We start from the raw sequence: 17,397 nt of genomic DNA, 5'->3' as shown, positions 1-17,397 counted from the left end.
CACACAGTATAGAGACGTCTGCACAAACACTCTGCACACTCTCACCATCTGATCCTGCCAGTCTAATGTATGGTACATATTTTCCTCTGCTCTGACTCACAGTGTGCCTATTGCTTGTATGCTGCAGAGTGTGAAATGAACCACTGCGCTAGCTATCATCTGACCAGCAGCCATTTCTCACTGCACACTGAACGAATCTGATTAAGCCTCAGCTCAGAACCAAAAGAAAAGAAAGGCCGTGGTAGAAATCTGATTTCAGTTTCTTTACGGCTTTCTGTAACGATTCCAAATTTGGGATTTGTCTCATGCTGAGGTTGATTACTTGTATATGTTAAAATGTGGCTAACTTTAGCAGCCTTCAGTATGCACACAGTTGAGGTTTGGAGTCTGCCATGCCGGGGTCGAATTACTACTAGAACTGGATTCAATTACTTTTATGGGGATTGATTGATCTCGCCCAGCGCAATGGAACCAATTAGATTCTCCCAAAAGTGCAAACCTTCCCCAACCCTCCCTCCAGACATGCTGAGAAATGCGCTCGATGTAATTCAGAGGATTTCAATTAGTAATCGACCCTGGTCTGGTGGTTCCCCATATTTCTGGCATCATGATGTGCTGATGCTATTTGCCGCTTCCTGTTTGTTTTGTCCCCCCACTGAGGTGCACCTTGCCCTGTGCTCTAACTCACTGCGCCCTGCCGCCTGTCCTCACTGCCTGTTCTTTCTTTGTCATTGCTCTCTCTGCCTTTCTCTCGCCGCTCGTCTCAGCTTCCGCAAATAATGCCCATGCCTGGCAATCCCAGTCACGTAAGTTACTTTTCAACTTTCATTTGTTGCATCAGGCAGCCGTGTTCTCCCTGCAGTCGCCCTGCTCGCTTTTGTAACGCTTCACGTGCCGTAGCGCTCCCGTCGAGCGGCGGAAGCGCTCTTGCTGGTGTTTGGGTTATTCCCTCGCAACTCACATCCCAAATCAGACGTAGTTATTTAAAGAAATGACACATCCAATAGAAGAGAGGGTGTTTTTTATTTATTTTTTATTCTCAAAGCTCAAATCGTTTTAAAAGACGAGGCCCAGGAGATGACACCCCGACTAAATTTTGCACTGATTTTATCACACAGCCTCAGAAGTTCTTACCAGATTCATTTTACCCTCATTAGTCTTTAATGGTCCATATGTTGTGGTGGAAAGATGCCCAACCTCTGGAGGACTTTAGTTTAATGACTCCCTCTAGTGAGTGAAGCCGACAAGTCGGCAGTGGCTGGTAAAAGCAGTCGCTCCCTTGACTTTTATGAAAAACTTCCTTTGCAGCAGAAGGCGAAGGCAAAGATATCATTTGCGATTTATTAGATTTATGTAGATTTAGATTTTTAGCCCTAAGAATCTGCATAAACACAAAGGTAGCTGCACACGAGGTTAAATCAGTGGCACAATTGCAGCCATATAGAGAAGCAGGCAGTCAAATAATGTTGATTGTAGGTGTGTTTGCATCCAAATTGAATACATAACATGTTCAAGTACAGGTGGGACTGTAATTGCGAACCACGAGCGTGAGTACATAAATGTGTAATACCTCTAACCAGTTCTCTGTTTTCCTGACCCCGGCAGTGCGCTTTGCACCCTATCGGCCTCAAGACATCGCCCTCAAACCTCTGCTGTTCGAGGTGCCCAGCATCACCATGGACTCCGTGTTCACGGGCCGCGAGTGGCTCTTCCAGGAGATCGACGCGCACCTCAACAGCCCCAATTCCGGCACCAACCAGGGCGTCGTGGTGGTGGGCAACATCGGCTTCGGCAAGACGGCGATCATCTCTCGCCTCGTGGCGCTCAGTTGCCACGGCACCCGCATGAGGCAGATTGCCTCCGACAGCCCCCAGGCCTCACCCAAACGTAGGCCATCCATTAATTTTAAACACCAAGCCTGGTTTTACTTGTGCAGTCTGTTTGATCACCAGAGAGGCTGCCGGGCTCGTGAGGATTTTTATTCCTGTTTAGAAGTATTTTAGAGCTGCTTGAATCTCGCTTGCTTCGAGAATATCCGTGTAAAAAAAAGGTTTTGTGAATGTGACACAAGCTTTCTCTGAGCGTGTCTTGCTGTCTTGTGTCCAGATGGAGAGGGGCTTCCTCTCACACAGCCACAGCCCACGCACGGCACCCTAGGAGGAGGCAGCTGTCCCGGGACCCCTGAGATGAGGCGACGTCAAGAGGAAGCCATGAGGAGGCTGGCGTCTCAGGTACTAGATGCACCTGTGATGCACACACACACATTTACATTTTACATTCCTCTAATTTTCAGACAGAAGAATCCAAGTTGAACACCTGTTCCTAAATACCTAAGCGCTATGGTTGATTTTTCACTTCTTCTCCTTCTAATACCCACTTTTACAAATGCAAATTATCTATTTTTCAACCATTTACTTCATAAATAAGTGTACTTGTAGCAATCATTATATGAGATTTTCAGCTCTTGTTTGATTGCCCTGTATTAAGGGAGGATAAGTGCACGAGCCTAAAACCACTTCTACCTCGCCGCACCTCCATTACCCCCTTTCTTTTTCACAGCTGTGTGAAAAAGACAAATCAATTGCCAAATACTGAGTCAAGGGAATTTGCATACTACTGTTTTGCTGTTCCTTTCTCTCATTCATTTTTTTAAATTTTTTGGGGGGAAAGGAATCCATCTGTGTCTTTTAATGTCTTAATTTTACAATTGGTGGCGACATAGGTGGTAGGTTAGCCAGCGATATGCTCTTTTGAAAAGCCCTTTCAGACAGTCATGCTCAGATATGTTTTGAGTTCTGTCAGAAATGTTTTTTGAAAGACACTTTCATGCCACCTGTAAGCACTCCACATGGGTCCTGAGTTCAATACAATTTTATTTATGCGCTGTCGTGTCGAGAATAATCCAAATTCTCTGCATGCTTTAGTTTAGAGAACCCAGAGTCGGAAACCATCAGAGCAAGCTATGCATCGATCAGACATAACATTATGACCACCTTCCTAATATTGTGCAGGTCTCCTTTGTGTCCTCAAAACAGTTGTGACTCATCAGAAAATGGACATTGGCCTTCTGAGGGGGGTCCTGTGGTGTCTGGCAGCAGAATATTGTTAGTGGGGGGCCTTTGGGTCCTGTGGGTTGAGGGAAGGGGCCTCTGTGAGCCTCATTTTGGGATCTAGTGCATTTGGAGGCCAGGTCAACACCTTGTGCTGTTTTTTAATGTTCTTTTTTAGTTGTTCCTAAACTGTTTTTGTGTGTGTGCCTGTGTCAGGCTGCATCCTGCTGGGGGTGGCTGTTGCCATCAATGAGTGTCATTGCTATGGGGGTGGGGGCACCTGTTCTGGTTTAGGTGGGTGGTACATGACTAAGTAACATCCACATGAATGCCAGATACCAAATGTTATTTACTTCTCCTGTCGGTGGTTTTAATGTTGTGGCTGATCGATGTATATTATGCCTTTCAGAACCCAGCTCATATGGGGGGGAGGGTCAAAGTGGTATAAAACTTACTGGGTATTCAGTGTACTCATAAAGTTACTGTTATAACCAGGTATTATCTGCATAGGAATTTAAGTTTATCAGTGTTTTCTGAATATCTTCCAGAACAGTGTATAACATAAAGAAAAATGAAAAAATATTGGGCCTAGCACAGAACCCTGTGGAACTCCACGATTAACTTTTGCATATGTAGAAGAATCAGCGTTGATAAACTGGAATTTATCTGATAAATGTGGTTAATTTTATCCCAGTGACACATTCCAGTCTCTGCAGGACAAGCACTGAGACAAGATAAAATTCGACACAAGCAGAGATCCAGTTGCTTTGCGAAACATTCAAAATTATCTGCAGGCTCTTTGTTGCATTCAATATGTGGAATAATCAGCTCCTTCTCACCTGCCTGCAATGTAAACCTATATGTGACGTGTGAAGCCGGCTCCTCTACCCGCTCCTCTTCCTGTCTGCTGTTGCGCCCCTGCTGCTTAGCCATCTGCATCCCCAGTCCCAGCCTGATGCATTATGCAGATGTGTTTAAAAAAGAAAAAACAACTTTGCCAGGGAGCCTTATGAAATATTTATACCTGCAGAAAGCCATTTCCCAGCCAAGCTATTAGATCTTGTTAACTCTGTGCATTAATAATTGAGCTCACTCCCTTTTTCACCCCTTTTGTTTTAAACCCCTTTATTCCGCTGTGACCAAAAATTAGCATTCTATTTTGATTAGCCTTTTTTTTTTTTCTTTCATCCCCCTTTTTTTTTCCCCGCTGCCCTCTGATCGAAGCCTCTGAAAATTCAAACTCTTTGTGATCTCTTAGTCCCCTGTAGCGCCTGGTCACACCTGCTGCTATTGTTCAGTTGGCTAAGCTGTAAAAACCTCTACCGTTTTCTGTTCATGTCCATGCAACTTTTTCCTTCTTTCATTCATTCGTTTGCTCGTTTAATCATTCATTTGAACATGCTGCAAGTGCGTAGCTGTGAAATGTGACAGTTTAACACTTGACTCCTTCGTGCCACAGTCATCTCACACATGAGCATGCATGAGCTCCCCCCGAATCAGTCGCTCTCTCCTGGCAGCCGGAAGTGATGAATTATTAATAGCTAAAACCGTGCAGCGAAACAAGAAGTATTATGTTTCATTATACTGCGATCATCCACCATGAAGTTGGCTCAATCCCAAATGAGTTGTAGCTGGAGTCGGCACTTGGAAAACTGGCTGTGCCCTGACGTATCCCTGGGAAATATAAAAAAAAAAAATGTTATATATCCCCCGGCGCCCCTTGACACACAAGATTAGGAGCGCCAGTGGGGAGTGGAAGAGTTCACCTTTATCTTTCTCAAAGTGACCCGCCTGCAATGTTCTATCTACCACTTCTCTGTCGCCCCCAGGTGGTGGCGTACCACTACTGCCAGGCAGATAACGCCTACACCTGCCTGGTGCCGGAGTTTGTGCACAACGTGGCGGCTCTGTTGTGCCGCTCGCCGCACCTCGTCGCCTACAGGGAGCAGCTGCTGAGGGAGCCGCACCTGCAGAGCGTCTTGAGCCTGCGATCCTGCGTGCAGGACCCCCTGGCCTCCTTCAGGAGGGGGGTCCTGGAGCCCCTGGACGCACTTTACAAAGGTGTGGAGGAATGTAACTAAAGACATTTACCCATGCACTCTACTAATAGATACTTCTATTTGAATATGTCAGTTTGACGCCCTGTTGCAGTTTGGAGCTTTTTACTTTTTGCTATGCTACATTTATTTGACAGCAATGCATCATCAAAGATTAAATCGGTAATTCCTAGCCGACTTCTCACAAGACTTGCATATGAGCTCTCCCCTCTAAACTCCTCCTTTAAGCGATTTCCTTTAAGCGACAGTTTGAGGACCAAAAAAAGGCAAAGATTAGAGAAATGTCCTCAGTTTGTTGTTGTTTTTTTCCGCCTTCCGCCCGATTAATCATCTCAAGGTTATCCTGCCTCTTGTTTTGTCGGATAACCTTGATTTATTTGCTCTAATGCTCCGACTGCCCTCACAATTTTAATGATAAAGTGGAAGTTTCTAACGATTCAGAAGTGCTCTTTTTAATCGATTCCTCTTCAGACATCGGTGTCTAATTTATTTTTTGACCTCGGCTCACGATTTGTATAATGTATAGTGTATTCATTACGAGTGTTTCTCATCTTGAATTGCATTATTAAACCAAAACACCGCGTGTAGTTAGTTATCCACAGTTTTTATTCTGAATAGAGATGAAAACCAAAACACTGTGATCATTAATGTATGCGGCTCAGACAGATATTTCTTGTTCATTGTTAATTTCATTTACGACGCGTCTGTTTTTTCAGAGAGGAAGATCAACTCCGAGGAGGACCTCATCATCCTCATAGACGGCCTCAACGAGGCGGAGTTCCACAAGCCGGACTACGGAGACACCATCGTGTCCTTCCTCACCAAAACCATCAACAAGTTCCCTCCCTGGCTCAAACTGGTGGTCACAGTCAGAACCACGTTGCAGGTTAGAGGACGGGCACTGATTTCTCTTCCCCGCAGTTTCAGATTTGATTCAGCTAAAGGTTTTAGTTTAAAAATTCCGCATGAAAGATCTTTAACACCATCTAATTGTGTTGGCACTGCCGGGGAGAGCGTTTCACTTTATTTTTTGCTCGCTATATTTACTTCAACCGGAGACCACTGAGTGAAATATTGAATTCGTCTTGAGTACAGTTCTACCCTCTTTGCCTCTGACCTTTTCATTTTTCCTCTGTGTATATTACACAGAATAGAAATAGAGCTAGCACTTTTGATTCATAAAATAGATTCAGACTAAATCACATTTATTTTATTTAATTTTGGACTCTGTATTAGTTCTTCTTGTTGCTAGCACAAATATCACCAAAGACAAGTTCCTGACTGAAATCACTCTCCTCAGGAGATCACCAACGCGCTGCCGTTCCACCGCATCTCCCTGGACGGCCTGGAGGAGAACGACGCCATAGACCAGGACCTGCAGGGCTACATCCTGCACCGCATCCACAGCAGCCCGGAGATCCAGAACAACATCTCGCTCAACGGCAAGATGGACAACACCACCTTCGGCAAGCTCAGCGCCCACCTCAAGGCCCTGAGCCAGGGATCCTATCTGTACCTCAAACTCACCTTTGACCTCATTGAGAAGGGCTACCTTGTCCTCAAAAGCTCCAGCTATAAGGTGCGGATTTAGACTGCTTAGTTTGCAATGTGTGCTGCTGCGGGGTGAGGCAGGAGGTTTAAGTTTAGCCACTAATTTGTCCTATTTTCCGACACCGTCAGCAGTCGTGCCTCGGAGCCGTCACTCACATTTTTAGATAACTCCAGAGTTCGCCTCGGAAACAAGTGTTTAAGTCTCCTGCAAACTGCAAAGCTTCTAAAAGTAAAAGTAATTGTGTTTTAATTTAAGTTTGCATACGTTTTTTTTTTACCTCATATAAAATATATAACTCGGTGCTTATAATTTGAAATGGCAGTGCTGGAGAGGTGTTTTTATTTACCTGCACTCTGGCAGGTTTTCTGTACAAGTAGTTCAATAAAACTCCCTCTCTTTGACAGTCAGAACCCTCCTCCATAAATTATGCATTTGAAATGTTTTAGTGTGCATTTCATCCTGAAATATTTTATCTCACACCCCCGGATTCATTTAATTTCATGTATTCAGACGTGCGCCCAGACTCCGTAAAAATAAAAAATGACAACTGATGAATTCACGTTCTCCTCTCTAAGGAAGACCACGTGCAATAGCCGAGGCCGCGCCGTACAAACACGATGCATTATTCATATTGTCTGCAGCTGATACAAAGGAAATCAGCCTTACGAGTCTTTCCCTGCCTTCCTTCCTTCCTTCCTTCCTTCCTCAGGTGGTTCCAGTCAACCTGGCGGAGGTATACCTGCTGCAGTGCAACATGCGCTTCCCCACGCAGTCGTCGTTCGAGCGGGCGCTTCCCCTGCTCAACGTGGCCGTGGCCTCGCTCCATCCGCTGAACGACGAGCAGATTTACCAGGCCATCAACGCTGGGTCGCTGCAGGTAGCATTCCCAACATACGCAACAACTAAGAGTTAATGATACCTTGATCCCTACGTACCGTGAGACAACCTCTGTGATTCAGTCGGTATCTCTTGCGGATCTGTGGCTTTACTCTAAAACTCATAGTCAAATGTTTATTTTAAAATCAAATCTCTTGAGGCTTTTTGTTTTTAAGCTTCTACATAAGCATGGTTTTGAATTAGGAGTGGAACTTGTTGATTGTTGCTCATTTAGTCATGAATATTTAAAGCCCCCCCTCTGCTCCGAAATCTGTTTTACATACTGCGATTTCACTCGGATTGTTCACCTTTTTCTGTGAGTCTCCTCGAGTTTGCTCCGTGCTAGATCTGAAAATGAACTGGAGACATACACTGAAGTACACCGATCAGGCATAACATTATGACCACCTTCCTAATATTGTGTAGGTCTCCCTTGTGCTTTGAAAACAGTTATGACTCGTCAGAGAATGGACATAGGCCTTCTGACAGGATGTTGTTAGAGGGGGACTTTGGGTCCTATGGGTTGAGGGGCCTCTGTGGATCATCCCACAGATACTTGGTCAGTTTAAGATCTAGTGAATTTGGAGACCAGGTCAACACCTTGTGCTGTTTTTGATGTTTTTTTGAGTTTTTCCTGCGCCTGTGTCAGGCTGCATCCTGCTGAGGATGGCTGCTGCCATCAAGGAGTGTCATTGCTATGGGGTGGGGGTGCCTGGTCTGGTCTAGGTGGGTGGTACATGTCTAAGGAACTTCCACACGAATGCCAGGTCCAAAAGTTTCCCGGCAGAACATTGTATTGTCACAAGATGGTCCATGTTATGTACCTGTCAGTGGTCATAATGTTATGCCTGATCAGTGTAAATGTGTCTGCAAGGTTTTGTGGTGTCAAAGCCACAGGAAGCTAGCCATTGTCAAGTATGCAGGACTTATCAGTAGAGAAGGAGACGCTGAATTCTTGCAGATATATTCTGAATTATTCAATATTATTCACTGTTTTTTCTTTTATATTGAAAACCATTGACTAAATTATTAATTAAAGCTCATTTTTAATTGCCTTAAAACTCGTCTGCGGGGGATCTCTTATGTTTGAGAAACAGAAGTTTAAAGTTTTCAGAGGCTTTAAAAGAGAATAAGCGCGTATTATTAACTGGTGCTGACGTCGAGTCCTTGTCTGTGGTTGCAGGGCACACTGGACTGGGAGGACTTCCAGCAACGCGTAGATAATCTGTCGGTCTTCCTCGTGAAGAGGAGGGACGGAACGAGGATGTTTGTTCACCCATCCTTCAGGGAGTGGCTGATCTGGAGGGAAGAAGGAGAGAAGACAAAGTTCCTCTGCGACCCCAGGTGAGAACGGGCAGGAAAAAGGCATAAAATGAGAAAAGGGGCTCTGTCTGTGTGATGTTTACATGTTTATAGATACTAATTTAGGAGGGGTTAATTAAAAACCTGCTTCAAAATGTTTAGCTTGGCCATCTGAAAAGGGGCGCAGGACTTTACTCGCCGTTAAAGAAGGACGTTAAAACCAACATTCGAGCCCATTTGGAAGTTGTGAAGTTGCAGGTTTTATAAGGTTGTTTAAAATGTTTATGTACATCCACTGCGGCACCAACTCGCAGCCGCTCTCCGTGCTGCAGAATTAACGAGATTCTTATTAAAAAGAAGACAAGATATGAGAAAGGAAGTCAGCGGTTATTGTATAACGAGCTGGAATGTGCCACAGCCACATGGTGTGAATAGACGTCTCTCTGTTTATCGCAGGTACATTATGATTATCTGGCCGAGAGGGAACATTTTATTTCCTGTAATATAATTAAAACCACTTCCACCAACTGTGCATGTAACACAGTCTGATGACCTGATGACTCAGGCACTAAAACACTCTGTTGATCCTCTCCCCAGGAGTGGACACACCCTACTGGCCTTCTGGTTCTCTCGGCAGGAGAACAAGCTGAACAGACAGCAGACTATCGAGCTGGGCCATCACATCCTCAAAGCACATATCTTCAAGGTATGCCGTTATTTGTCGCCGCGCTCGTCTGTACACGCCCCCGCACAGCTGTGGTCTCGATCCGCTGATGAATATTTACGCTCTGTCTCTCTCTCTCCCTTCAAGGGTCTCAGCAAGAAAGTCGGAGTTTCCTCATCCATCTTGCAAGGCCTGTGGGTATCCTACAGCACAGAGGGTCTTTCAGCTGCACTTTCTTCACTCCGAAACCTCTACACTCCCAACATCAAGGTACACAGCTAAGAGGAACTTGCTTGAAGAACGTCCTAATTTGCTCTGGATGCCAAATCAGGAATATGCTAATAGAAATCTGCCTCTCTCTGGAACGGGATGTTCGAATGTTACAAGCAATCTGTAGATTTTTAATTTCTTTGTGCGTGTTTGTTCAGGTGAGCCGGCTGCTGATGCTGGGCGGCGCCAATGTCAACTACCGCACAGAGGTGCTAAACAACGCCCCCGTCCTGTGCGTGCACTCCCACCTGGGCTACATGGACATGGTGGCTCTGCTGCTCGAGTTCGGCGCCTCCGTCGACGCCCAGTCCGAAAGTGGCCTCTCGCCGCTCGGCTACGCCGCCGCCGGAGGACACATGGCCATCGTGACTGCGCTGTGCCGCAGAAGAGCCAAGGTTTGTGATAAGGGGGAAAAAAAAAAACGTCTTTAAAGGGCAATCATCTTCAACGTTTGTGTTCCTGATCGAATCCGTGTTCCCCTCGCCAGGTGGACCACCTCGACAAGAACGGCCAGTGCGCCCTGGTTCATGCGGCCCTCAGGGGCCACATGGAGGTGGTGAAGTTCCTCATCCAGTGCGACTGGAGTATGGGGCTGCAGCAGCAACAGCAGTCACCCCAGACCCAACAACAGGCGGCGTTCACCAAGAGCCACGCGGTCCAGCAGGCTCTCATTGCTGCAGCCAGTATGGGATACACAGAGGTATGACAGGGGTACATGGATGGGGTTGAAATAGGTGCAATGAGTCTGATTATTATAATTCATTCTTCATCCCAAATTTGCTACTGTTGCATAGTTTAAAAGAAAAATGATCTTTAAAAGACATTTTGCACCTTCGATTGCGTTTAAAAAGCTGCAATAAAAAGTAGTAATAATTTCTTGTAAAGACAGATTTACACATTCAGCGTTACCCTCCAAAATGCATTAGATGCTTCGGCTCTTGCAAATGTACCAAATGCGTTTCCTTTCTCCTAAAACATTCGTAAAGTCGATTTTTAATGTGCATTAAATCCAGCACATCCTGCCCCTTTACCACCGCCTGCAGGTCAGATGATGGCAAATGAGAAAATAGTGTAGATGGTTAAAAGGTTAAAAGCATTTTGGAAACGCAGAAGATCTCTTTGCAAGCCAGTGAACGGATCTGATGATAGAAGAGACAAGGAGTTACAGGAACAGAGAGCCGTGTATGCATCCTAACAATCATAAAAAATGCTCAGCGGCCTGATTGATCGGTCTGGGGGGGGCGGTCGACGTAGCGGCTAATGACAACTGTCGGCCGTCTACAGGTCGGCCTTTTAGATCAGATTGCGAGAGGTTTGAAGTAAACCCGGACATTTATCTGTGTCGTCTTGAATCTTTCTCCCCGTCAGATTGTGTCCTACCTGCTGGACCTGCCAGAGAAAGATGAAGAGGAGGTGGAGCGGGCTCAAATCAATAACTTTGACACCCTGTGGGGAGAAACAGGTGGGAGTTCCTGCTGAAACCAGACATTACGTATGTGAAATACTGCCTGTGAATGTTTCATCTGCTCCCTGGACAAAACAAAATATATATGTACACCGTAGTTGGTGTCTATGTATTTCAGATAAGGAGGGTTTTTTTTTTTTTTTGCGAGAGAGTTTTTTTTTTATATTTTCCTGCGTAACGTTGCGAGGCGGAGCGCTGCAGTGCGGATGTGTGTCTGCTGCTTGCTGCTGCTGCTGCTGCTGCTGCTGCGTCAGATGCTGATGACAGTGCAGTGGTGTCACTGGAGCATAGACGGGGCTGGGCTCGCACGGGGGAGGGGGAAGGGAGGGGAGGGTGGGCGTCCTCTGGGGTGCTAAGAAACGACTTGTCTGGCAGAGGGTGCTGAGAAATGTTATGCGTCGTTATAACCTGAAGCCGTAAAAAACCTCACTGGGATCCTTGTTCCTGCTGCTTCAGTGTCCAGACTGAAGAGAGGGGACTCAGTCTTGCCCTTGCTGTCATTGTTTATAAGCCGTTCTGGAAGGTGCTTCCTAATCCCGGTGTTAGAAGATAGGTCAATGTGTCATTCGGCCGCCAGAGGGAGAGTATGTATACTGGTAATTACACATGCTGAATAAATAGCAGAACATATAGATTGAAGGTTAGCACTTAGGATAAATGTGTTCACTCTACAAAAATTAGTCTTTTCAAAAGGCCTTTGCTCCCAAAAAGTCTCCTGTGTGTCTTGTCTTTTCCTTCTTCTTCTTCTTCTCTTCTTTTCTCTGAGAGCCAGACTTTAATATTAACATAAATCCCAGGCGTGCTGTTTATTTATTCTTTTACAATTAACTTTAAAGCAGCTATTTTTTTTATTTGGTTCACTCTTTAACCACAGCTGTTAAATTTAAATCTGCACCTAAAAGGTAATGATATCCCACTCTCCTTGCCGGGCTTAGTCAACAGGTGCCTCCTCGCTCCTCCAAAGAATAATCATTTCCCTTTTAAAACCATTGCGCTCTTCTTCTTCTTATTTTTCTGTCTAATAAATGCATGCCACTTACCCTCCTTGCATTGTGTGCCTCCAGCTCTGACTGCGGCCTCCGGTCGGGGGAAGCTGGAGGTTTGCCGCCTGCTGCTGGAGCAGGGCGCGGCCGTGGCCCAGCCCAACAGACGGGGCATCGTGCCGCTGTTCAGCGCCGTCCGACAGGGACACTGGCAGGTCAGCGAGAACGAAACTGTGTTAGATCATCGAGAGAAGCTGTAATTTTGCAAAAATGCAGTGAATGCATGTTGTGTATGTTTTTGATCAGTATTCTTTTATGCCAACGTTTAACTTCGCCTTTATAATTTTAAATCTTTTGGACTAATAGTCAGACAAATCAACACATTATCCTTATTGTGATCGGGTATTTTAATTGTCCCGATGTTTTATAGATAGATTCATTGTGAAAATAAGTGTTAGCTGTAGTTTTGTTCTTATTTTGCTGTTATATATATATATATCCTGTATTTGCAGATCGTGGACCTCCTGCTCACACACGGAGCAGATGTCAACCTGGCTGACAAGCAGGGTCGTACTCCTCTAATGATGGCCGCCTCAGAGGGACATTTAGGGACTGTTGAGTTTTTATTAGCTCAAGGTAAGTTGTCTAAAAACAAAAAAAAAAAAATGTTAGAGCTTCAAGTATTTGCCTGAAGAGTATTTGTGTCACAACAGAAACCAATAGAAAACAAATAGAGCCTTGTAAACACATAAATCTAGGTACGTGTCAGAGTCAGACCTGGCAGATGTAAGTAGAACCTGATCTGATCTGACAAGTCAGTGGAGCCACTGAGGAAAAGTCTTCTTGTGGAAACTGAAAGATAGACAGATTGAAATAAACAAGTTTATTTGACTGAAGAATGCTTAGGTGTAGCAGGATGTTTCCTCTTTCTCTCTCCTTTCCGAACCTGAGGGTCTTTATACGAAACTCCACACAGCGGCTGCACAAATAAAGACGAGCGTAACTGAAGCTTTAAAATTAGGTTTTGCAATAATTGCAGCCAAACGATGTCAGCAGCAAATTCAAAAAGAAATTCAAACAAAATGAACTAAGCAATTATTAGTCATGCAGCAGCGAGAATTACAAGGTGCAGCGTGTTCACATTCACCGTATGAAAGCTGCGTCTGAGTGCTGCCGTTTCTTTTCCCTCCCAGGAGCCTCTCTGTCTCTAATGGATAAGGAAGGTCTGACTGCTCTGAGCTGGGCGTGTCTGAAAGGACATTTACCCGTCGTCCGGTGCCTGGTGGAGAGCGGAGCCGCCACCGACCACGCCGACAAGAACGGGCGCACTCCCCTCGACCTGGCCGCCTTCTACGGAGACTCTGAAGTGGTCAGTGAGCTACCATGAGAGGAACAGGCTGCCTTTTGAGCCTCCATGCTGGCATCAAATGTCTCATCGTAATTATAGTCTCAGACTGAAAGACGTTATTCAAGACGTTTCTTTGTCCGTCTAGGTCCAGTTCTTGGTCGACCACGGGGCCATGATAGAGCATGTAGACTACAGCGGGATGCGTCCTCTCGACAGGGCGGTGGGCTGCAGGAACACGTCGGTGGTGGTCGCCCTGCTCAAGAAAGGCGCCAAGATAGGTAAGAGCAGGCTGACGGGCTGAAGAGCCAACCACTTAGCGCACAAAGGAACTCCAAACGCGGCATCTAGCGACGCAGCGAAAGGTCATTTGCCTGCTGTGCAAGGAGATACAATTTGCGATTGTGTTTTGGCGGAGAAGGTCACGCGCTGGAGTTCAAGCATGAGCTGCATGAAAGACAACGGAGATCCAAAGAGTGCACATTTTAAGTACACACTTCCTGCCGGCCATTGTAGAGCGCTGTGGCATTTTATTGCAATAAGCCATGGATTCAGGTTTGTGTCTCCATGTAGCATAAGCCACTTCCTGCTACTGTATGTCATCCGCCCCCTTACTGCTGCACCGTGCCGCTTCTCCTCAGCTATTTATGGCTCTGATGTGTGTTTCTTTTTATTGTACTACTGTTGCCGCTGTGTTGCTTTGCTCTCTCTCCTTCTCTCTCTCTCTCTCTCTCTCTCCGTCATGTTCTCTCAGTGCCTCTGTTTGTCTCTATCGCTCACGCTATCTCCTGGTTTCTCCTCTCAATCACGTCTCCTATCTCTATTCCTCTGCGGTTGCTCAGAGACAGGTTGTTATTAGCGCTTGCGGTGTTTCTTTTCAGTATTTTTTCGTGTTGGTTTTCCTTTTTTTTTTTTTTGCCGAGGCACTTATCTGCGCTTCTCACTGCTGCTTGTGTTCCTTTTCTCACTTCTCCTCCTCCTCCACCATCACCACCTCTCTTTCTCTTTCACCCTCCTGCTGTTTCCGTCTCTTTCTTTCCTCTCGCTCCTACGCACTCCCACACCCCTGTTTTCTCCGGCAACTCTGCCCCCTCCGCTTCGCTCTGCCCTCCTACTTACACTCCTTCCCTTGCTCATGACCTCCTCCTTTTGCCTACCTTCACCCTATCCCCCCCCCCCTCCCCCCCCTTGCCCCCTGTCCCCCGCCTCTCTCTCCGGCCCCAGGATGTCAGACGCTGCCCAGTCGGCCCCGAGGTAAAGCCAAGGCTGTCGACTTCTCACCCTACCAGGCATTTTGACAGCTCTATCTCCTCTCTCTGTGTTGTCTGTGTCGCCCTAAGTGTCGGCAGGCGAGCTTAGCTTCCAAAAACCTTCTCAAACTGACAAATAATAACATGCAAAGGTATTGGCACCGACAGTGATGCAGTCGGGATTGCCTAGAGGTAGATGCTAACGTCCAAGTGGTTAATGACAGCATGCCCAGCCTCCAAGCCTGTGACGTCGTATTGAGGTGTTGACCTTCCATCCCACAGATGCATGACGGAAGCCCACTGTAACACTTGACTTAGCGGAACTGCATGTATTTGTAACTCCTCTGTACCACCGCCAACGCAGATTTGCAGTGATAAACCACTGTGCCGTGCATCGTTCATCCTCCTGACGTTTCCTCTGTGTCAGCTAGGCCCAGTCAGCAGCATTCCTCCCACCGCCCGGCTCAGAGGACAGCTAACGCCTTGCAGAGCCCCGTTATTTGCCTCCTGCTTGCCTCTTTTGTTTATTGTACCTGCCCCGTGTCTCCTCGTGCAAGACCCCCCCCTCCTTTTCCATCACTGTGCTGTGTGTACATGTGTGTCAAGGATTGCTGTTGCGCAGACACAACAAAGGCACCTCCGTTTCGGTCGAAGGGATTGTGTTTGATTTTTTCAGTCACACGCTAGCCTACAGGGATCTAGTTTAGTCGTGCTTCTCTGCTTTCCCTCGAATTAGCAACACAAAGAAATACTGTACATCCGCACTTCTTGACCGGACAGAAAAATGTGTGTCGGCAGAGAGATATGACCGTGTGATTTCATTTAAAGTCCCCATGAAATTGCTAGGAGAGCGCTAGAGATGGCGTCCCCTCCCCGAAAAAGCCCACGGTGCGCTGCGGTCGGTCGGCTCCAGTGGCCTGAACTGGCACCGCGCTTAGATATTCGAGCCAAAAGTCGAAGCTGCAGGTGAAGCAGAGATGTGGGAAGAAGGGAGGGACTTGAAAATTTGGGAAAGAGTTTAATTGGGCACAAAATTGGCAAACGCACCCCTTGTGCAGGATGGGTTACTAACATTTTTAACATTTCGTAGGTAATGAGAAACCCTAAAATGCCATTACAGATTACCTACAACTGTTTTTTCAGTTGGTGTAAAGGTTCATTACAAAAACACAGGACAACATTTAATGATTTCATGGAGACTTTAAGTTTTCTTTCTTTTCTTTTTTTTGTACTATGCATCTATACTAGGTTTGCCTGGGTCAAAACATATTTGCAGATATTTGGTCACAAACTCTTCAAGAGCAATTCAAATGCTGATTTTTAAACTACGGTTCAGCAAAATTCTCAACCCCCTGCAACTCCTGGTGGGAATATTTAAAAAAAAAAAACAATATTGGCAAGTAGCATTTGACCCAGGCCTGATGTCCCATAGCGACGTCACAACGTTCTCGAGGTGTCAGAGCAGATTTTTGTAATCTTTTCTCTGCAGTGGATTGCCTGTCTTCTCTCTTCCATTCCCCATTTTTGGCTGTTGTCCTCATTCCTGTTATTAATGTCGTGTGTAGTGCAACTCCCAGTCGATCCTTCCTTCCTTCCTCCTCCTCCTCCTCCTCCTCCTCCTCCCTGCCTACTACAGTGTGTCTTTCTCACTGTTTTTTCATTATTTTTTTTATTTTTTTCATCTGCTCCTTCCTGTGTTACGCAGGTCCAGCCACATGGGCCATGGCCACCTCCAAACCCGACATCATGATCATCTTACTCAGCAAACTCATCGAGGAGGGGGACAGCTTTTACAAGGTCAGCGAGCCCCGCCGTGCACTCCACGGCTCAGATTTCATACTGTCAATTAAATATGAATCTTCGGCCCGATAAATAGCCTTTAAATATACATTTTAAAGACGCTTGTTCAGCAAAACCTCTGAACTATTGATTGAATAAAAGAATTACGGTTTGAGTCACCGTCCTTCAGACAATCCTTTCAGACCATTATCTTTTTTATTTTTTGAATATCCTATTCAATGTGTTTAAGGCTTTACCATGCAAGCCACAGTACAAATAATCCTCACATCTCACTGAGATTGAGCTCGATACGAGAACGGACTATGAAAAGATCTCTTTTTGCATTTGTTTTCGACAGAAGGGGAAGGTGAAGGAGGCTGCTCAACGTTATCAGTACGCTCTCAAAAAGTTTCCACGCGAAGGCTTCAGCGAGGACCTCAAGACATTCAGGGAACTCAAAGTATCGCTTTTCCTCAACCTGTCCCGGTGTCGGAGGAAAATGAATGTAAGTTAGTCTGGGACCAAAAGTTTAAGGTTAATTAATCACGTGTATTGTTATTATACACGCGTTTGGAGATTCTTTTGGGTGTTGTTTAGTAGTCGTGTTCTCCTCTGTTCAATCTCTCCAGGACTTTGGGATGGCTGAGGAATTTGCTACGAAGGCACTTGAACTGAAACCAAAATCATACGAGGCATACTATGCCAGGGCACGCGCCAAGCGTAGCAGCAGGTACGCTCCTTGTCCGATCTGCAGATCAGTGCAGCACAGTAATCCTCTACTCCTATGCATATATTTTAAATTGT

General features: G+C 45.9%; 1 protein-coding gene across 2 annotated transcripts in view; it reads left to right on the top strand.

Annotated features, from left to right (window-relative positions):
- Nucleotides 1-17,397, top strand: part of tanc2b (tetratricopeptide repeat, ankyrin repeat and coiled-coil containing 2b) — a 69,098-nt gene that overhangs the window by 45,657 nt on the left and 6,044 nt on the right. For both annotated transcript variants that reach the window (XM_084566872.1, XM_084566873.1), the window contains 19 exons: nucleotides 1,606-1,887; nucleotides 2,107-2,231; nucleotides 4,880-5,111; nucleotides 5,824-5,993; nucleotides 6,408-6,686; nucleotides 7,369-7,536; nucleotides 8,719-8,879; nucleotides 9,435-9,543; nucleotides 9,649-9,771; nucleotides 9,930-10,166; nucleotides 10,259-10,471; nucleotides 11,140-11,233; nucleotides 12,301-12,434; nucleotides 12,732-12,855; nucleotides 13,413-13,588; nucleotides 13,713-13,845; nucleotides 16,520-16,611; nucleotides 16,952-17,098; nucleotides 17,223-17,323. In XM_084566872.1, the coding sequence (XP_084422998.1) occupies nucleotides 1,606-1,887; nucleotides 2,107-2,231; nucleotides 4,880-5,111; nucleotides 5,824-5,993; nucleotides 6,408-6,686; nucleotides 7,369-7,536; nucleotides 8,719-8,879; nucleotides 9,435-9,543; nucleotides 9,649-9,771; nucleotides 9,930-10,166; nucleotides 10,259-10,471; nucleotides 11,140-11,233; nucleotides 12,301-12,434; nucleotides 12,732-12,855; nucleotides 13,413-13,588; nucleotides 13,713-13,845; nucleotides 16,520-16,611; nucleotides 16,952-17,098; nucleotides 17,223-17,323 (3,100 nt within the window). The remainder of the gene's footprint in view (nucleotides 1-1,605; nucleotides 1,888-2,106; nucleotides 2,232-4,879; nucleotides 5,112-5,823; nucleotides 5,994-6,407; nucleotides 6,687-7,368; nucleotides 7,537-8,718; nucleotides 8,880-9,434; nucleotides 9,544-9,648; nucleotides 9,772-9,929; nucleotides 10,167-10,258; nucleotides 10,472-11,139; nucleotides 11,234-12,300; nucleotides 12,435-12,731; nucleotides 12,856-13,412; nucleotides 13,589-13,712; nucleotides 13,846-16,519; nucleotides 16,612-16,951; nucleotides 17,099-17,222; nucleotides 17,324-17,397) is intronic.

Source organism: Chelon labrosus, assembly GCF_963514085.1.
Source record: "Chelon labrosus genome assembly, chromosome: 19".
Lineage (NCBI taxonomy): Eukaryota > Metazoa > Chordata > Actinopteri > Mugiliformes > Mugilidae > Chelon > Chelon labrosus.
The sequence above is the reverse complement of the archived record's forward strand: the minus strand, read 5'-3'. Positions and strand labels throughout refer to the sequence as shown.